At 45.5% G+C, this 21,854-nt stretch overlaps 1 protein-coding gene across 1 annotated transcript in view; it reads right to left on the bottom strand.

The window, feature by feature from the left end:
* The window catches only part of CDYL2 (chromodomain protein, Y-like 2), a 65,639-nt gene that overhangs the window by 36,332 nt on the left and 7,453 nt on the right, over positions 1–21,854 (bottom strand). The window contains exon 4 of the mRNA XM_005862704.2: positions 11,595–12,183. Within this exon, the coding sequence (XP_005862766.1) occupies positions 11,595–12,183 (589 nt within the window). The remainder of the gene's footprint in view (positions 1–11,594; positions 12,184–21,854) is intronic.

The raw sequence follows: 21,854 nt of genomic DNA, 5'->3' as shown, positions 1-21,854 counted from the left end.
AGAAGGGTTTCCAACCATGCGGCGGCTCTCCTCGCGCGTCCAGGTAACAGCAGCAGGTAAGAGTATGGGCCTGGAGCTAGACCACTAGATCTGCATCCTGGAATAGTCACCTGCCAACTGACAGACCACAGCACAGGCGGGTTACTTGCCTCCATGTGCCTCAGTTTCCTTATCTGTAAAATAAAGAGAGAAAGAGACCCTACCTCCTAGGACAAGCTGAGTTACTATGCTCAGAACAGGGCATGGCTCATGGCACAGGCTCAATAAATAAATGCTGGCTTTTTTTGACATGGTATGGAAATTGTTTATTTATTTGTCTTTTCCTTATTTATTTGCTTTCTTCCCTAAATTGTGAGCATCTTGTCTCATTCACGGTTATATTCCCAGGGCAAGGCACACAGTGACTCGCTTCTAGATGCACAGTGCTGGCTTCTAGCAGTCACTAAATGTTTGATGAAGAAAGCATAAATGAAGCTTATTGGCGATGTCACATATTTTACACAAATATTCTTAATAAAATACAGTTCTTACCATCCAGAACGTTTCCCCTTCTCCTTGCCTGACCAAACTCTTCTCATCTTTCAGGCCTCGGGTTAGATGTGGGCCTCTACCACCTGGAAGTCCTTACTCTAACCTCCTAATTCCAGTGGGTTCTGCACTCATGCAGGGCACTCGCACGCACATCACAGTGTGCGGTAAAGTTCAGCCACTTTCTCAGGTTTTCCCAATAGAGTGTGAGCTGGGCAAGGACAGCAACCATCTCCTACATACGTCCATGGCCTCGGCACCCAACACCATGCCTGGCACACACGGGTACTCAGTAAACCTGTGGCCAATTGTTTCTCTTTCACCACCAAGTGCCAGGAGGAGTCACTGGTGGGAAGGCAGACCAGCAATGGGACGTGGCGTTTAAACTCCAGGAGATCAGCACAGATCCACTCCTCACCAGTGTGAAGAAGTGCGAGAGAATCGAGAAAGAGGCCAAAGGTGGGAAAAACCACCTGACTTCTTTTTTACAGAAGAATTAAGAATTACCTTGGAGATGGGAACCTCCAACCCAGTATCACTGTCATCAAGATGGCAGGTGGAAGACTCAAGACTGACTTCCGTTGAGGATAGGAGTGACAGGGTCAGTCGTCTCGCTGCCCAGACGTGGGGCCACTTGAATTCACTTTGCTGGTTTACTTAAGCCAGTGGTTCTCAACCTTGGCTGCACATTAGAATCACCTGGGAATCTTTTTAAAATCCTGATTTCTGGGCCTCATTCTCCAGAAATTCTGTTTCTTTGTTATGGGGTGGGGCCACAACATTAGTAACAAAGAAACAGAATTTCCGGAGGATGAGGCCCAGAAATCAGGATTTTAAAAGATTCTCAGGTGATTCTAGTGTGCAGCCAAGGTTGAGAACCACTGACTTAAGCAGAATAAGAATTAATATCCTAGTATTGATGACAAAGCAACAGGGCACATGGTGGTAGGGTAAGAAAGCATGCCTCTGAGGAAAGCAAGGGCCTCCATAAGCAGCGCGGTCTAAGAAAGGGGGGGTGGTGGTAGAAGTGAACATTCTCTCAGCACTGACATGAGCCGGGACCCATCATTTAATCCCTTGTGGTAAGTACTGTTATTCCCATAGTACGGAGGGGAAGACCGAGGCTCCAGAGCTGGTGAGACCTGCCCCGTCAGTGACTCAGCCAGAGACAGTTTGCACTTGAATTCAAAGCCCACACTCGCGCCTTCCAGTTTCTTCCTCACCATGCTGCCTCCAAAGTTCAGAGCAAGTTTTTGTTTTTGTTTTCACAGCAAGTTTTAAAGAGAAATCTGAAAATCCTTTCTGTAGCTGGGACTTCTACTAAGAAATCCATTGCATTTCCTCTTCACCACGAGGGACTACACTAAGAACAGAAAATACCACCCAAATGAAATGCACTCTGCTGCACATGATCCCGCACAACCCTTGATGGAGCGCAGTGTGTGTGTGCCGGGGAGGGGTTGGGGGTGGTGGTGGAATGAACCCAGGAGCTTAATTAAGAGCTGGCGAGACTGTGTGAATATTAAGGGTGGAGAAGCTTAGCAAGTCGGGCCTTCGTGGCAGATGGTGAAAACAACTCTCAGATGAGACAGGGGAAAGGGAATCCTTCAGCTGCTGCAAAGAGCCCTGACAAAACACTAGCTCTCATGACACACCACAGGAGCAGGGAGCGCAATGTGAGATGGCAAGACAGCCCAGGTGGGCGGGGTGACACCGAGACAGTGAGGGGAGCATTTAGCAGGTATGAGGAGAATTCACGGTGGGGCCTCAGGACCCACATCTGAAGCAGGAAAGGCTTCTGGCTTCCTCTTCTGTCCATTCATTCATTCACTTCATCATTTGGCCGGTATTTAAGCACCTACTCTATGCCTGGCACTGTTAGGTGCAGGAGATACAACTGTGAGGGAAAACAGAGACCATGCCTGCCCCAGGGGAGCTCATGGCCGAGTGAGGGAGGCAGAGATTATGCAGGTAACCAGGTTGTGACCATTTCAAACGGGGGTGAGTGCTGTCAGTGAAGTCACACGGTTCTACCTGTGCAAACGAAAGTGGAGGCTGATCGACAAGGGGGTCAGGGAAGGTTTCTGAGGGGGAATCACTGCTTGAGGGAGCCATGAAGGATGAGGAGGTGAAGTACTCACAGGTGGGCTGGAGGGGAGGGGGACACAGGGAAACGGTGTGGGGAAGGGTGGGAGGCAGACCTGGAGAGTGCGGGCTGCATGAGGGCTTCCTTACCCCTTCCAGAGAGAATCTAAAACACCGTCCTGGCTCCATCTGTCTGGTTCTTCAGCCATGAGAACCCTGATGGCAACAGGGAATTCCCCGCAGCTTCAGCCTCCCCTGGGGGGTGGTCGGGAACTGGCTGGGCTCCCATAGTCTTTGTGACCTGGTGTCACACACCCACATGCTGACCCAGGCTCTTTGGCCCTGTGCATGCTGTCATCTGTCATCCCACCACCCCTGCCTCTTTCCTCATTCATTCTGGCTCATTCTATCAGACTCAGCTTGCATATCACCTCCTCCAAGGAGCCCATTCCTAACTCCCTCCCAAGGTGGCTTAGGACTCTGCCTGCAGCTCCCTCCGTGTCTTCTGCATATCTCCATGATGGCATAAGGCATTTCCATGATTTGTCTGAACAGTTTCTGGTCAGTTCCCCGGTGAGTACTGGTTGAGTTAACATATATAACAAGGGATAATATGCACAATACGTAAAGTGCTCTAAAAATCAAATAGGAAACTACACAGACCCAGGTAGAAAAGTGGGCAAAGGACTGAAATAACAATAACTAATATTTATCAAATGTCTACCATATGCCAGGTAATATGCTAAGGGCTTTTTATGAATGAAACCACTTATTCTTTACCCCAACCCCATGAGGTATGAATATATCTGCATCTTATGAATGAACAACTTGGCCCAGAGAAGCTAAGCAACTTGCCTGGAGCAACATGGCCAAATGCCCTTGTCCACCCATCATACTGAGTGTCACCTTCTCTACACTTGGCCCGACTATGCTTGGGCCACTCCCAGGGAAAGAAACACAGCAGCAGGAACATGAGAAGATGCTCACCCTCATCTGCAAACTAAAATCAAACAGCAGAGGCTGGGAAAGCATGACGATGACTGGCAATGCCAGGGCTGGCAAGAGTGTGCGTCCTTGGAGGCAGCCTAAATGCCCATCAGAGGGAGGACCCGTTACCTGCACACTATAAAACCCTGGCCGCTAAAAGGGGGAAGCAGATCCACACACCTGACACAGACAGGTTTCTGAGTTTAAAGCGAGATGTTCTCACCACCCCCGACCTTTACTCAGATGTCACCTTCTCAGTGGAGGCCTTGGTTTCTTACCTGTGCGCATGTGTGTGTATGTCTTTTCATCTAAGGCCCAGAGAAAAATTACTCAGGACCGGAGGGTCCACCTCCCTGGAACGCTAAGTCAGCATCTTTGGAACCATGGAAGGTGTTTCAAAGGAAGGCTGCCAGGACTTCCTCAGGACCCAGGGAAAGGTGTGCTGATTTGAACCTACATCCTGGAAGTGCCTTTTTTCCTGTATAACATGGTTCACAGACCTCTGACGGCTTCAGCATCGCCAGACCTGACACCACATCCCAACTCCTCCCCTCGGTGTTCTGTGTCAACTCTGAGCCTCAGTTTCCCCACCTAGAAGCAAGACCATTCGTAGCTAACCCCGTTATGATGCTACGTAGTTAAGTTGCTAAATCCGAAAACCACTGAGGAGATGACGGAGTATCCGGACAACAGACACAAAGAACGAGGCTTAGACTTTGGAAGGAGTTCAGCATCACCATAATCATCGGGGTGGGGTGGGGGACAAGCTGTGAGTCTGGGGGTTCACCCCAATGGAAAGGAGAAGCTTTTCACTAATGGTGGCAAACTGATTTTTAGTATTGTTTCGCAACCCTCTGCAGACCCTTACTGCTTGCACCTGGGGGTGGACTTCTCCCCACCCCACTTCCTTTGGTTTACCACTGATGATGAACGGCAACTTGGAAACAGTTCCTAAGGTGTTTTGTTTTCTTTTTTTATGTGTGTGTGTGTGTGTGTGTGTGTGTGTGTGTGTGTGTTGTTTGTTTGTGTTTTACGTACTTGAGAGAAGAAAACAGTATCTGAGCTGGCAGGGAAAGTAATTAGTCCATTTCCGAATCTTGACAGTGGTTAAGATTCCATCTGCCTCTTCTGGATGCCAAAATCAAACCCAGGATCGGGGAACCAATCGGGAGCATGGATTTTCCCCTTGGACCTGCCATGGGTCAAGTTCGCAGTCAGATTTTCCATCACAGCCTGGCACTTTCCACTCAGAGGTGGTGGCCAAGTTGGACCGGTCTTCACGTTACCACATAAAAGGGTTTCATTAGCACAAGTCACTTACTTGCCACACATTGAAAGACAAACCATAACAACCCCTTAGGTTTTTGTTGTTGTTATTGGTTTGGAAAATGACCCACTTTTGAAAAAGAAAAAGGTTGGTCAAAATCTGTTGGCTTGGGAGTGGGTGTTTGAACTGTGTTTAAAGAACAGCTGTGCCCAGGGAAACAAATACCTGTGTTAACGAGAGGCCGAAGTGTGGACACCCTCTGTGGACTTTCTGTGATTTATTAGATGTCTTGGGGCCACTGCCCATGACACATGGGCTGCCCTGAGTCAGCTCCCCTAGGCCTCCTCCAGGGACAAGCTGGGCACCTTCAGAAGCCGTGGTGATTCTAAAGGTCATGAGCTAGGGTCAAGTTCAGGGCACAGAGTGAGAAATTTCTGGCACAGTCATGATTTTGAGGAAGTATCAAGGAGATGGTAGTAAGCCCAGGAGGGTTATTCAGGACTTTGACAACTGTATCTTCAAGTGAAACCGACCTATAATTTTCCTTGCTCCTCCTCCCCTCTGGTCAGAAATCCAGGTGATACTGGCCTCATCAAAGGAGTTGTAGTGCTTTCTCTTTTTCTGTTCTCTGCAACCATTTGGGTAAGAGAGGGATTATCTGTTCTAGAATATTTGGTAGATTTCCCTGTAAAACCGTCGAGCCTTCTGTGACTTCTCCCCTGCTTTTTTATGAGAACTCTGTAGTGGCTCAGTTAATAACTTCTTCAATAGTGACTGCTCTATTCAGGTTTTCCAGTCCTCCTTGAGTCTGTTTTGTTAGTTGCATTTTTCTAGAATACTGACCATTTTATCCAGGTTTTCAAATTGAATGGCATAGAGTTAGTCATAGTATCTCAGGCTTGGAAGGATTATATGCATCCAGGGAAAAGCAAAAGGGTGAGCCCAAGAAGTGGCTCCTGCCCCACCAGCCCTCCCGGCCCTGTTCAAGGCTCGTGTGCGGAACCGGCTGGGCAGTGATCTGGGGGCCTACTCTGCCTGGGTTTCTCTTCTAATCCCAACCTGAACATTTGTAACCTCAGTCTCCTCGATGGAGCGGGTACATCAACAGCTACCACTTAGGACTGCTCTAAGGATCATGAAAAGTACTTTGTAAACTCCAAGTCCTCATCATTCTCATACTCTCAAACTTTCAATTTGGAATGCAAATTCAAGGTCCAGGCCAAAGGTGCTTCAAATCTCCCCAATGCCACCAACTGGTATTCTCCTTGTTTTTCTTTTTATTGAATTTATTGGGGTGACCTTGATTAATAAAATTACAGAGGTTTCAGGTGTACAATTCTGTAACACATCATCTGTATATTGTATTGTGTGTTCACCACCCCAAGTCAAGTCTCCTTCCATCACCATTTATCGCCCCCTTTACCCTCCACCCTTCTACCTCCCCTCTCCACCCTTTCCCTCTGATAATCACCATACTGTTGTCTGTTTCTATGAGGTTGTTTGTTTGTTTGTTTGTTTCTTAATCCCATTACCTTTTTCACCCAGCTCCCGAAGCCCCTCCCCTCTGACAGCTGTCAGTCTGTTCTCTGTACCTATGAGTCTGTTACCACCCACTGGTATTCTCAATCACTGTCTGCCATTTTCGTCTCAACCATCCTGGTGCTTATTTGTCTGGAGCAGTGGTTCTGAAACTGGGTCCTGGCCCTGCAGCAGCATCTGGGAACTTTCTAGAAATGCAGATCCTCAGCCCCCCTCCATACCTACTAAATCAGAAACTCTGGGGTTGACACAGCCGTCTGAGTGGGGGGGTTTTGTTTGTTTTCTTATTTGTTTTTTCAATTTTAGTAATCTGTGTTTTAACACCCCCTCCCCCAGGATCTGATACTGGTTTGATGTTCCAGAGCCCTAGATTCTTGAAAATCCCAGGGCATGTCCCATGCTCATGCTTAGTTCTGAAGTGCTGTTAAAACATGGGAACTCCTTTATGTTCAACAAAGAAAAAAACTATAATCACATTGAAAGTGTGAGTAGGAAGAGATAAATAAACATTATACAAGTGAAAGCTGAGATAATTTTAAAGATCAATGGAGAAAACATGGCAAATGCTGCACGCTGGTGTGGGATGACTCAGTCGATGAGAGGAACAATTCTGAAAACACGAATCAAGCAGTGTCTGGGATGCAGTGCCTGGGCGACAGACAACAGTCTCAGGACACAAGGAAAATGATCTCAAATTCATTGAAATGTTAACAAAGGGCCACAGGCTCAGCATCAGGAGTGGAAACTCACTGGCTTCATGGGAGTTCGGAGAATGCTGGGCATCTGTGTGTTGTGCTGGGGTTTAGACTGACAGGTTGGTTCCTAGTTAGGGATGTTTCCACAGGTGAAAGGCTCACCTGAGTCCGTAAAGTATCGATGCTCTAGCACAGTGATGGCGAACCTATGACACGCGTGTCAGAGGTGACACGCGAACTCATTTTTTTGGTTGATTTTTCTTTGTTAAATGGCATTTAAATATATAAAATAAATATCAAAAATATAAGTCTTTGTTTTACTATGGTTGCAAATATCAAAAAATTTCTATATGTGACACGGCACCAGAGTTAAGTTAGGATTTTTCAAAATGCTGACACGCCGAGCTCAAAAGGTTCGCCATCACTGCTCTAGCGCCTATTTAGGCCAGACAGCACGAACCAGTCTTCCTGGACCAGACCATGGGAGTTAGCTAACCGAAAGTTTTTCCATACAGATGAAACTGCTGTTTTAGAATAAAAAGAGATGCCTGGTAGGAAGTGCATCAGCAAGAAGGAATTATGTCAGGTTTTAAACTTTGAAAGACCAAATCACATTCCCATTTACAAAGTGAAAATCCAAGCATTATCTTTGGATCTACCCCAGTGGATCTATAAGCCATTACTTACAACCAAACGCACCCACAGGAACTACATACATACATACCCAGGGCCATTAAAATTCAGCGTTTACAATGCAGAACCCCCACCCTATCTCCTGAGATCTCGATTCATTCAATTGGGGTGGAGCCCATTTTTAACAAGCTCCCTAAGGGATACTGAGGCAGATGGTCCCCGGACTACAGGGCCGATTGCCATAATGGAAGAAAAATTGGAATCAAGAGCCGTACTGAGTCGCTTCACCAACACTGCTGGGGAGAATGCAGCCTGAAACCAAAACACCACCCTCCGGAGCCCCGATTTAGCACTTGTTCCCACAGCACAGATCAGGGAAGTCAGCAGCAAATGAGTAACGTGTTACATAATTTGCTTTTCTGTATGCAGAACCTTAATCCACCAAAGAGAAGTTAAAATCATATAAAAAGCAACAGCCCACCCCCAAAACAAATGCTGGGGAAGTGTAGCCAGGATCTCCCCAGCCACCTTCCTCCTCATCTGCTAGACAAAGAGGAGCCCTCCTTGGTGCTGAAAACCCCATCAGCTCGCCCTTGTGCCACTGGGAACTGGACCCTTTGGTAAAAGTGGTCAGGAAAGGGGGTGGGGGGTAAAAGAGGGGGAGGAAGAGGACATTTGTTTCACACGAGCACTGACTTGCATCATCAAGGCTTCCCTCTTGTTGAAAACATAAGTGGAAACATGTACTTGACTATACCTCTGACCCGTTGCTGGAAAGTTCTGGAACCATAACACACCTTCTGCCTTGGGTCTTGTCCAAGAACCCCAAACCACCCTCTCTCTCTAGAAAGGATTCCCAGTCTTTTCCTCTCCCCAGTTACCTCAAGACCTGAACAATAAGCTAGTTCTCACCGGAGTGTTAAAGGCTGACAGTGGTTGGGGCATTTTTATCACCCCAGTGACAACAGAAGATGTCAAGGTGGGAATGGCAAAGGCATACCATGTATATAACATATGTATTACTCCTAATGAGCCAACCTCAGGAGTTCTCAACACTGAGCTAGAGACATCCACTTTGAACTCATTGGAGCGTATATTGTAAGTTTCAGAGGAATTAGTCCTTATTTATCTTTTTATTATGCTACTCCAAGCAGCTAACATAGTGACTAACCCTTAGGAAGTTTTCAAAAAAATAAGTATTGAATTGACTTACATTGACATCTGATGTAAAACTTAATTGCCACCCTCATATTGCCACAATGCATTAGAGTCACCCAGGGTACTTGTGAAAAAAAAAAAACCATCTGCTCCCTGGCCACTGTGGCTCCATTGGTTGGGTGTCATCCTGTGCACCACAAGGTTTCCAGTTCAATTCCCACTCAGGGCTCATGCTTGGGATGTGGGCTCGACCACCAGTGGGGAGCATGCAGGAGGCAGCTGATCTATGTTTCTCTCTCTCCCCACTTCCCTCTATCTCTCTAAAAAAACACAATAAAAATATATTTAAATAAACAAATACAAATAAAAACCCATCTTCTGGGCTCCACCCCAGACATAGTAAATCAGACTCTCCGGGACCTGCATTCTTAACAAGGTGCCGGGCAATCTTACACATGTGCAACCTGAGAACCACTGCCTTCACCTTATGGGGAATCTCCAGGACACCAATGCTATGGGATGTAATTAAAACAACAGGGCCCTTTGGGAACACCCAAAGCAGAACACAATAGAGGCAGGCAGCTTCCTCCTCTCTACCCAGGATGGGCCCCAGTGGAGTAAAGAACACAGGAAAAAATGGGGCCAACAAAACACCAGAGGTGAGAAAGGTCTGGAGAAGCATTCTGGAGCTCAGGTTGGACATGAACGAGGCCACCTCTGATCCCAGCAGGCTTGTCCTTTCCTATTTCCACCAATGTGGGTAGCATGCCCACCATCAGATCATGAACCAGGGGGCACTGACGAGGTCAAAGGATGGAGAGCAAATGGCTAGCACTCTGCCCCACTTGGGAAAGTTGCAGGGAACAAGAGGCACACCTTCATCTAGACCAGTGGCTCTCAACCTTCTGGCCCTTTAAATACAGTTCCTCATGTTGTGACCCAACCATAAAATTATTTTCGTTGCTACTTCATAACTGTAATGTTGCTACTGTTATGAATCGTAATGTAAATATCTGATATGCAGGATGGTCTTAGGCGACCCCTGTGAAAGGGTCGTTCGACCGCCAAAGGAGTCGCGACCCACAGGTTGAGAACCGCTGATCTAGACTTCTCCACTGCCTTTCTCCTTTATGCTTCAGTTTGGCAGCGTATGTGAGCAAATCATCCTCCCTCATGCTTCTCCCATCTCTCTGCAGCCACATTTTGAGCAGGACAGGGCACTTCTACCAGCCGGGATATGAGGAATCATGCCCAGGTCTTCTGTCTGCATCCCAGGAGCCTCAGAAGCTCCCCTCACCAGCCACCCTCCCCAAGACAGGGAATTCCTCTACTGCCAGCAGTTGTCAGAGGAGCATCAAACACGGATATTTGTGCCAGGCCTCATTTACACGAGCCCACTCCTCCTGGAAAGATGAATTTTTTAAGCAAACGGCGTTTACATATGGTAGCAGACAGAGTCATCTCAGCATCAGGAATCCCCAGGCGGAAACGGAAATCAATCTGGGGCAGAGACTGCTAAATAAATGCTGACTGGGTGAGACTACTCTCTGGAGAAAGAGGAACCTTCCAGTGATTGCTCAGATTCCCCGGCAAGAGTCCCTAAGGATGTCATACTCTCCCCAGCGGGGCACGCTGAGCACTCGGAACTCTGAAAGCACCATCACCCATCTCTCCGGGAGCTCTTCCAGCCCATGCCACTGGCGTCCTCGCACCCGTTCCCACCCACACCCTGTTCCACCCAGGCCACTGATGGCCCTACTCTGTGGGGCACAGGCACTCCACACTCGTGCAGGATTTCCTGACATCCCAAGGCTCAGGATTTGGGCAGCTAAGGGAAAAAATGCCACCACACAGACACACAGGTATCCAAGAACTGGGGGAGTGCACGCAGGAGGTACACACAGCTAACCTCGGCCACAAGGACTCAGTATGGGAGCAATGTGACTATTGGAGAAATGTCAGGCTTGGAAGTTTGAATTACCTGGGTTATTGCCTCCTCTGTCTTTAAGTTTGCCTTTGGGGACTTGGTAAGAGAGAGGAATTTTAACATCTTTGCTGTTATTTCCAGGATGGAGTAAGCAGTTAGGGGCCAACCAAAAGAATGTGCACAGGATGGGGACAGGGCAGCATATGTAGGACGTAACTCAGAAATGGGGAAAGGTCATGCATGTTAGCTATAGAGGAGGGGCAAGAGGCTCCCACTTACAAATGAGTTAGTAGAACTTAAGTTCAAACTGGGTCTGAGGAGGACCAGACCCCAACCCACACTTCACCTCTGTGGGCTACCCTGCCAGGCACCCCAGGAGACTGAAAGCAAGGGCTCTGAGAGGTGTGTGCTGCCCCCAAAAGGCACTGTCCCTCTGGGGACATGAGTCTCGGATCCTGGTGGGTGAGAACTTTGAGCTGCCTTCACAGGAGAACCTGTGGTTACCATGGCCTCGGGTGTCTTCAAGTGCAATAAGGAATTCTGGACCCATTCCAGGCCTTGGCTGGAGTACCACTGGCCTGCCCTCCCCTACATGCATGGGTGTCTGTAACCAATGTGGACACATAGCCAAGTCCACATGGCCCTCGGTGAGAGAGACGAAGGGAGAATTACTGCCTCGCTAAGAGTCAGGAACAGGTGGGGGTCTTATGTGTGCATGCAAAGCCCCCACCCGCCCTGACTGGAGCCAAACGCAGGAGAAAGACAAGCCACATACCGAGCCCGTTCTCTGCCAGTGCCGCATGGTTGATGTCACACTCGCCCAGGTCTTGCTCTCCAATGTCATTCAAATCCAAGCCAGGCTGGTGGGACCCGTTTCCAAAGTGCCTCTCGTCCTTCTCGGATCCAGTGTCCCCGTTCTCCATTCCATTCTGAGCCTTTTTCAGGGGCATTATTTGCAAACCACTGGGGGTAGTCCTGTAAGACACCGTCTTGGCGGCCCTGTCACCTGCCGCAGTGGGCTTGGCTGGATACCCTTTCTTCGGCTTGGACAGGGAAGGGTTGATTCGCTTCCGTTTATGAGAAGTCCCCTTGCTCTTCCCAGATTCTGAAGGTCTATTGGAGAGTTTCTCCACCGATGGGCCTCGGCTGTCACGCAGGAGCTTAGAGGCGCTGGCCTGCTTCCCTGACTTGATCCTCTTGTCCTTGGACAGGTGCAGCCCATTGAATTCATCGATAAACTCCTCACAGTGCAGCAGATGGTGCTCTGGCTCCCACGTGTCCTCTGTGCTCCCGTAGCCTTTCCATCGGATGAGATACTCCCATTTTCCTTTCTTGTTCTTTCTCTTGTCTACAATCCTTTCGACCTGGGATACAAAATGAGAGCCAGGAAAGAGAGAAAGGAAAAAATCAGTCCCAGACAACAAGAACAGCACAAAGCCCTCAGGACAGAGGCTATGTCCTGGCCAGGGGGCAGGGGGCAAGCTGTCCAACGCCCGTGACACTTTCAGGAGCGTTCAAGGTGGCTGGTTTATTTTAGGACATCACTGAATGGAACCCAAGGTACATGGTCATTTCCCATGATTTACTGACGCTATGCCTAGCTGGTGGCATCTGTCTGTCCATCCATCTAAGGCTTACTCTTGCTTGAAATCACATTGCAAGTTTTCATTAAAGATCTTTATTCTTTTCATTGCACCAGGGTAGAATCAGACTTTTAAAGGCCAATTTGCTGTTGGTTTTTCACCCCTACTACTACTGCTGCTACTACTACTACTAAGAATAATAATAACAATATAATAAATACGTAATATTTATTGAGCATTTATATGGTAGGCACTATGCTGATGTATCCTTATAATAATACTAATGATTAGTAACATTCACTGGGCACATATGAGGCAGACATTACACTAAATGCTGGGCATGGATGTCCCCATTTCCTTTTGTCCTGACAACAACCCAATGCGGTAGGTATTCTTTCTAAGTCCATTTTACAGTGAGGAAACTTGGGCTCAGAGACATTAAATCACTCACCAAATTCCAAGCTGGTAAAGGCAGGGCTGGGATTGGAACCACACTCCCCCAAGATTTATTTTCTTAATCATTACGCCATATCAACTCTCAATAACAAAAATCTTCCATATTGATAAAAATGAATTGATTTGTCAAAGCCCAATTCCCCCCATTCAGAGCCACAAGCTGCAACACAGGGGGTGTAACTGAGGCAAGGTGATAGGTAATATTTGCAAAGACCCTATTATGTGCCTTGTATAACCCCATGGGTGTATGTATACTATTATTACTCCCATTTGATAGATGAAGGGATTGAGGACGGGGCAATTCCCCTACAGTGCAGGGCTAAGAGGGGTGAGATCTGAACCTAAATCCATCTGGCTGTAAAGCCATGTGCTACTGTCTTCGTACCTTCAAATGTAAGACAATCTCCTCAAGTAATCCCATGGAAAAACATACTTAGGAAAATGCCAGTCCTAATGCTAATAACCAGTGTATTTAGGTGAAGGGTATGTGAGGGTCATTTATTAACCTTTCAACTTTCCTGTAGATTTGAATTTTTTAATTAAAAAAGTGACAGAAAATTTTATTTTATTATTTTATTTATTTTTTAATTGTTTTATTGCTTAAAGTATTACAAAGAGTATTACATTACATGTGTCTCCCTTTTTTCCCACCCTTGATACTCCCCTGGCCTCCCCTACCCCCCAGTGTCTTATGTCCATTGGTTATGCTTATATGCATGCATACAAGTCCTTCGGTTGATCTCTTACCCTCCCCTCCTGCCCCCCAACCCTCCCTGGCCTTCCCGCTGTAGTTTGACAGTCTGTTCAAGGCTGCTCTGTGGCAGAAAATTTTAATGCTCTACCCCAAACAAGCAAAATTTCAAGGAAAAATTAAAAAAATACATTCAAACATTTATTATATTTCAATGTCAACATAATATACTTTTCTAGAATAGAAACTTGACATTAAGTAATAATCTAGAAACTTATAAGAAGAAAAAATAATATGAGAGGGAAAAAGTGGGTATATACTGTAGTTCAGTGGTTCTCAACCTTCTGGCCCTTTAAGTACAGTTCCTCATGTTGTGACCCAACCATAAAATTATTTTCATTGCTACTTCATAACTGTAATGTTGCTACTGTTATGAATCGTAATGTAAATATCTGATATGCAGGATGGTCTTAGGCGACCCCTGTGAAAGGGTCATTCGACCGCAAAGGGGTCGCGACCCACAGGTTGAGAACCGCTGCTGTAGTTGGTAATTGTTGAAGATGGGTAATGAGTATGTGGAGGTTCATTATATGACTGTTAACATGTTTAAATTTTTATGTTTAATTTTTTCCATAATAAAAAGTAAGAAAATTTTGAACATTGAGATTTTCTACCACAACAGAGGCTATGCAAAATAATTAAATGACTTCCATTGCTTTGCACTTAATAAATAAGCAAATAGCTAAGACATACTGCTTCTTCATAATACTGCTTCTTCATAGACAATTTTAATTGTCTCCTTAATTGATTAATCTCCAATCAAATAGGCTTACTTCTATTAAAACTTCTTTCCTTATAAAATGCCCTGTGAACATCGTTTTAAGTTTAGTAAATAACTTTTAGCGGTATAACACAAACTCTAACCGTTTTAAAAGGTAAAATCATGCAAAACTAATATAACTTCCAATCTTTGGGCCAGGGAATGGGACTCGCTAAATATTCATTTATTATCATGTCCAAGAAGTCAAGAGTGTTTCTGGAAGAGCGTGCAGCTTTGCACAGGTTGACAGAGGGAGGAAAGTGAACAAGCAAAAAGCAGCATTCCCGAAAACACCAACCTACAAGAGTCAGGAGCAAGCCCAGGTATGACTTGGGAGCTAAGGAATTGGTGTTGACAAGAGGGTCTCCAGCCTCAGAAAGCATACGCTTGGCCCCCAGATGGAGAAACTTCTTCCCCAGATGAAGCAGAAAACCACGCTAGACAAAGAGCCAACATAATGAATAGGTGGATGGGTAGGTGGATGGGTAGGTGGATGGGTGGATGGGTCGATGGAAAAATGGATGGTTGGTGGAAGAATAAACAGATGGGAGGACAGTAGAATCAGGGATGAATAAAAGGATGGATAAATGGACTGATGATGACTGGATGAATGGGTGATGGGTAAAAGGGTGAGTAGAGAAGTGAATTCTGGAATAAATGGTGGCGGGAGAGCACTCATTCATCCAGTCATCAGTCCATTTATCCATCCTTTTATTCATCCCTGATTCTACTATCCTCTTATATGTATCTAAGAGCATGGGCCCCAGAGCAAGACTATCTGGCTTAAATCTCCTGCGAAACCTTTTATCATGTGTTCTTGAGCAAGTTACTAAACCTCTTTGGGCCTCAGATGACTCATCTAGCAAGGGGGAAATAACACTACGTCATAGGGTAGTTGTGGAGAGTATACAAATAAGTAGTTTTGCATTCCCAAAGTAAAGGTCACTTAATTTTGCAAATCCTCCTGTGAATACAAACCTTGATGGTAATCTAAAGACAGATTGTTTCCCTACCTGCAGAATATGACCCTCCTAAACTATGCAATGCCTCCCTGGGAAGAAGACAAAGTCCACCCACTTAGATGGCTCTCACTAGAGCTGCTGGAGAAGCCTGGGGAGTCAGCAAGGGTGCAGTGTCAACACCCCTAACTGGAACCACAACAAGGGTGGGGGAGGGGCAGCTTGGTTTTCCCCCCTCCGCATTACTGGAGGATTGAGTCACAGAGTCACAGAGTCACAAGTGGCTTTATAGGTGACAGAAAGGCCACTGCTTTCACCTCTGGTCCCTTCCACAAATCCACTGCATGGCTTGACCACCATTTCTACTCAAATTAACCCAATACCAACAATAAACCATATTAACAGGATTGTCCCTAATAGTCTGATAAGTGGGGAGGAAAAACTGTGGGCTCCACCACTTTCTACCCACGTGACCCTGGGCAAATTGCCCAACCTCCCTGGCCCTCAGTGTCTCCATCTGTAAAATAGTAATAGCAATAACAATAACAACAATAATAATAGCAATGGCAGCAGCTACCTGAAAGATAATTGGAAGAAAGAGAGGAATACAACGGGGAGAGTAAAGTGCCTTGAACACCACAGAGCACAAGGAGGTGAGTAGAATTGCTCTAATACGTATGAAACTTCAGAGGACAAAAGTGCTGGTGTATACATTATTTCCTCCACACTTTAAACATCTTTTTTTTAAAGGTTTTTTTTTCAGGTTTAGAAAGACAATTGTTTTTTTCTGCAAGACCAAAATGCCCACAAGGAGTTCATACCCCATCATACTTCGATTGTGCCATCTCCTGGGACTTAATCTCCTCCCTCACATACCGTGTAGGTTTTCTGACCCTCTTCTCCTCGTTTTCTCAGAAGCATCACAAATAGAACCAGAATTCTAATTTGTTCTGAGAAAGGCCACTGCTTTCACCTCTGGTCCCTTCCACAAATCCACTGCATGGCTTGACCACCATTTCTACTCAAATTAACCCAATACCAACAATAAACCATATTAACAGGATTGTCCCTAATAGTCTGATAAGTGGGGAGGAAAAACTGTGGGCTCCACCACTTTCTACCCACGTGACCCTGGGCAAATTGCCCAACCTCCCTGGCCCTCAGTGTCTCCATCTGTAAAATAGTAATAGCAATAACAATAACAACAATAATAATAGCAATGGCAGCAGCTACCTGAAAGATAATTGGAAGAAAGAGAGGAATACAACGGGGAGAGTAAAGTGCCTTGAACACCACAGAGCACAAGGAGGTGAACAGAATTGCTCTAATATGTATGAAACTTCAGAGGACAAAAGTGCTGGTATATACATTATTTCCTCCATACTTTAAACATCTTTATAAAGTGTTTTTTTTTCAGGTTTAGAAAAACAATTGTTTTTTCTGAAAGACCAAAATGCCCATAAGGAGTTCATACCCCATCATACTTCGACTGTGCCATCTCCTGGGACTTAATCTCCTCCCTCACATACCGTGTAGGTTTTCTGATCCTCTTCTCCTCGTTTTCTCAGAAGTATCACAAATAGAACCAGAATTCTAATTTGTTCTGTTGCTAACAAAGGCCCATGTTATTCATGACGTGATCTTGTGAAGGACTGCAACCTTCTCTGTCCGAGAAATCCTTTCTTCCTCTTAAGCTCCCCCAACCTCCACCACTATCCCCTAACTCCACACACCTGCTGACAACAGAGACCTGGGCCTCCAGAGTGCTGGGGGCTGGCTCCTGATGCCCCCATCCCCTACCTGCACAGGACCCCCTCCACCCTCCACGTGGTGTCAATCCCCTTCCCTTTTCCATGCACTTACTAACCACCACGTGGGTGATATTTTAAAACTTTGTGCTCACACACACCCACCAGCTTCTTATTTCAAAGACAAGCAATCTGAGACCATGGACTATTCCTTAGAGTTCAATCAAATCATTAATAACATTTACTCTCTGTAATCCCAGCTAATATGACATGCCATTCCACTGCAGGTGGGGGCAGAAGAATTCTGATGCATTATTAGTGGTGCCATGATGATGAGTGGATAGCTATCTCATTAGAAAAAATAATGATGGCAATCACCATTATTAGAACACTAGTGGCCCAGTGCACAGATTCATCACATTGAAAGGAAATTAATTAGAAGAAATATTTTAATATCGCTATTCACCCTTTCTCTATAATAGAAGTGTCAACCAAATTCACAATCGACGATGACAGATCGAAATACATGCATGCGATTGGTGCCAGCAAGAGCTTTATATGCATCGTGCATGGGTGAGTCAACTTAGCCTTTTATATATACAGATAAATTTGCTGTCTTAAAGACATTATAGCCCTATCTCAAATGGATTTTAGACTGTCTTTACCAGTATCATGTAAATTAAAATTAGGCCTGACCAGGGGCTTTTTAGGGCAGTGAAACTATTCTGTAAATATTATAATTGTGAATATGTATTATTACACATTTGTTAAAAATTTATAGAATATACAACATAGAGAATGAACTGGTGTAAATTATGGGCTTTAGTTAATAACAATGTATAAGTATTGGTTTACCAATTGTAATAAATGTACCGCATTAATGCAAGATTTTAATGAAGCTTAGGGGTATATGGCAAATGAGATGAGGCACAGGAAAACGCTTCACAGACATTTGGTTAAAGTGTAAAATGTTTCCACCTGACTATAAAGCAAGTCGTGTTCCTGGGCTGAAGAAACTCCAAGGAGGCTAGTCGCTAGGGAGAGGAAGCCAGGCGTTTCTATGTGACGTCATTACCCATTACCTGGCACCCACAGAGACTGTTCTGGGCTGGGCTGGGCTGTGGGCCGCATTTACCTGGCCACAGAGACCACAGCGACTGTTTTGGGCTGGGCTGGGCTGTGGGCTGCATTTTGTGCCATGGGGTCTCGGCAGCGTTGGCTGCGATTTGGTGGTCTGTCACTCCAGGCTGGTGGCAGGGCCTGTGTCCCACTTGGGGGAAGCCGAGTATTGCTCGCCAGGTCCGAGGTGCCGTTTCTTTGTAAATGCCAGTGTGCGTCACAGCAGCTCCTGCATTGAGTGTCTGCCCCCTGGTAGTCAGTGCACATCATAGTGACCGGTCGGACAGTCGGAGGGACACTTAGCATATTAGCCTTTTATATAGAGATAGATACTAAGTTCCAGGAACTGTGCTAAGCACCTACCTACAAGGTGTTAGATTTTGCCTCCATACCCAGGTTTTAACCTAGGCATTATTATTCTAACATCAGTTGACAGGTGAGGAAATTGAGGCTCCGAGAAGGTAGGTAACTTTCCCTGGATCACACAGTCAGTAGGTGGTTAACCAAGATTGGAACCCTAGTTCATCTGATTCCTCAGCTCGAGCTCTTAGCCACCTGGCCACACCGCATCAGTGGGAAACCATCAGGCTGGTAGGGACACAGCCCTTAAATGAATGATCACAATGTACCACAGAGTAACAAAAGATGATGGTGAAGAGAAAGGTGCTGTGAGAAAGAATGGCATTGGGGACAGAGCTACCTCAGATAGGAAGGTTCCTCTGAGAAAAAACAATTTAAGCTAAGACCAAACTGGGCCTTCAGAGATGGAGCAAATTTGGACCAATGAGAGGCCTGATCAAGCAGAGAGGGTCACTCCCCACCTTCCTCCTCAGCTCCCCACTGGTAGACTAACCAAACACCACCGCCACCACCTAACATGTATTCCACATATACCAAGTGCCAGCCACCTGTATGTGATCCCTGCATAGTAACTATTTGTTACACACATGAACTCGTTTAATCTTCAAAATAACCCAACAAGGCAAGTAACTGTATTCTCTTTTTTTATAAATGATAAAATTGAGGCACCAGAGGTGAAGAGCCTTGGCCAAGGCCCTGTCTCTAACAATCAGCAGAGAGCTGAGTAAGACTTGATCCAAGGCATCTTGGCTCCGGACGCATGCTTTCAATGACTACACTCTACGGAATCCTGTCCAGTGGGCCCAACCTGACTGAGGCTGACAGCATATCTGCAGCTGCAGATGCTCACCTTCAACCCCTGCCAAGGTCACAGAAAACCTACTGCACCTCTACATGGCCTAGGAGTGGCCTCCTGAGCTTGACACTCCTGAGGAGCATGCCATGTGGCGCCTTCCCCTTCTGCTCCAACTCTCCATTGGCCCAAATGGAAACAGACAAATCGTCAATCATATTTCCTATCCCAGCTTCCCACCAAGCGAAACAGCATATAAAATTATAATAATTTGGGAACCCAGGATACCAAAGATTTTCCAGACTTGAAGGAATGCCCCCACACCAAATGAGGTTGGGTTGAGAAACTTTGGGTTACTAGGACATGTCTGAACCGCTGAAGGCAAAGAGCAAGGCCAATAAAGAATAAAGGAAGATGGCCCTGGCTGGCGTTGTCCAGTGGTTAGAGCACCGGCCCAGGCACCAAAGGATCGTGGGTTCGATTCCCGGTCAAGGGCATGTACTTGGGTTGCAGGTTTGATCCCTGGCCTTGGTCAGGGCGAGTGTGGGAGGCAACCAATTGATGTCTCTCTCTCTCTCTCTCACATCAATGTTTCTCTCTCCTCTGTCTCTCTCCCCCTTCTTCCTTTATTTCCACTGTCTCTGAAAAAGCAATGGGAAAAATATCCTTGGATGAGAATTAACAAGAAATAAAGAAGGAAGGAAGGGAGGAAGGGAGGGAGGGAGGGAGGGAGGAGAGAGGGAGGAGAGGAAAAATAAAGGAAGATAACCATGCCTACTGTCTGCTCAGACATATACCAGAACAGCCATCCCTAAACACTCCCTGACTCTGGACCTTAAGCCACACATCCACCGACCTCTCTTTGTGTATCCTTTCAACATCCTGGGATGGCTCCCTTGGGGGTAGAAAGGTGTAGGGACCACATCATTACAACTTGGAGTTTGAAGTCCTTGGGAAAAATAAAGACAAGAGAATTTAGGGGAGCAACTAGGTATGGGCTGTGTCAGGTCTAGAAGACTGATTGCTTCAGATCCTCTAGTGAGAAGGCAGTACAAACAGGTGGCACTTCCTGTTCTATCCAGCAAAACTACACCAGGAAAACAGACCAACACATTCAGCTCCGTGCCATGTAGTTCAAGCACCTCTGGGTGAGAGTCTGAATGGGGAACTCAGTGGCATCCAAGTAATGAAGGACCAAGAAGAATCCCACACCCACTCTATTGGAAAATGCAAAAACAGAGAGACCTTTCTTTGATCAAAAACACACAGATTAAATACTGGTAATAGTAATCTCATTGCAGGACATATTTATAAAAACTCCTAAAGCATATAAGAAAATAGGACTATACATTTAATGATAACATTTGTGTCATCTTTTCAAAGACTGCAGAAAATATGAGCTCTGTTTTTGAGAGAGGCAAAAAGGGTAAGTGATTAAATAAAACCAACAGGTAGATAAAGAAACGGAAATAAAAGAAGACTCATTTACATAAGAAAGGATGCAAGGAAACCACAGGAAAAAAATGCAAGCAAAGAGGTAAAATGTCCATTGGAACCAGGAAAGGACAGACTCCAAATGCTGAGAATCAAATCAGTGAGATGGACAACATACTTGAAAAGCTCTCCAAGAATGCAGGAGAACACAGATTTTTAAAGAAAACATCAAGGAAAATGAGAATAGATATCAAGAAAAGTTAATAGACACTCTGCCAATGTAAGTCTAGCAGAGGGAAAAATCAAAATGGAACAAGAACACTTAAGAAGGTGTATAGAAGAAATCTCTGTATCTTGAGTCTGTCCGTCAAAAAAGATCTCTGTGGTGGAAAAAGCAGAGGTTGAAAGTCAATCAACTTTACCTCTATTCTTGTAAAACTTAATTTCAAAAAATTAAACTCCTCCCCTCCACCCACACACAACAACCCTACCCCAACCAAAATGGTAAGACAAAATCAGGCAGACTTCAGAGAGCATTAAATGCCAGATCACACGTTGAAAAAATAAATATTGTAAATTTAAGAATTTTAAAACCAGTTCAGTGAACCTTCAAATGAGAAGGAAGGAGGAAGACAACGCATGTGTAAAGGAACAAAATATAAACTACTCGTTTGAAAAATGAGCTTTGAGGATCTCGTAGTGCCAAAAAATAAGAAAGTGTTCAAAAAATAAGTAAATAAGTAAAGCAAATGATGGGGGAATGCCTAAGGAGCCCACTGAAAAAGTTCCCAATGGCAACAGCTGAAACAATTTGAATAATAAAATAAACAGTGGTAGTACTACATTTATAACCCCAAGAATAAAATAAATAAAAAATGAATGAATTATCAGAAGCTGGCCTGCAAGCCAAATCTGGCCTGATGCCTGTCTTTAAAAAATGAAGATTTATTGCCCTGCCGGTTTGGTTCGGTAGATAGAGTGTCGGCCGTGCACTGAAAGGTCTTAGGTTCAATTCCAGGCAAGGGGCATTAACTTTGTTGCCGGGCCCATTCCCAGCCCTGGTTCAGGCCTG

The sequence above is a fragment of the Myotis brandtii genome, unplaced genomic scaffold (assembly GCF_000412655.1).
Source record: "Myotis brandtii unplaced genomic scaffold, ASM41265v1 scaffold165, whole genome shotgun sequence".
Taxonomy (NCBI): Eukaryota; Metazoa; Chordata; class Mammalia; order Chiroptera; family Vespertilionidae; genus Myotis; species Myotis brandtii.
This window is presented reverse-complemented; position numbering and strand designations above follow the sequence as displayed.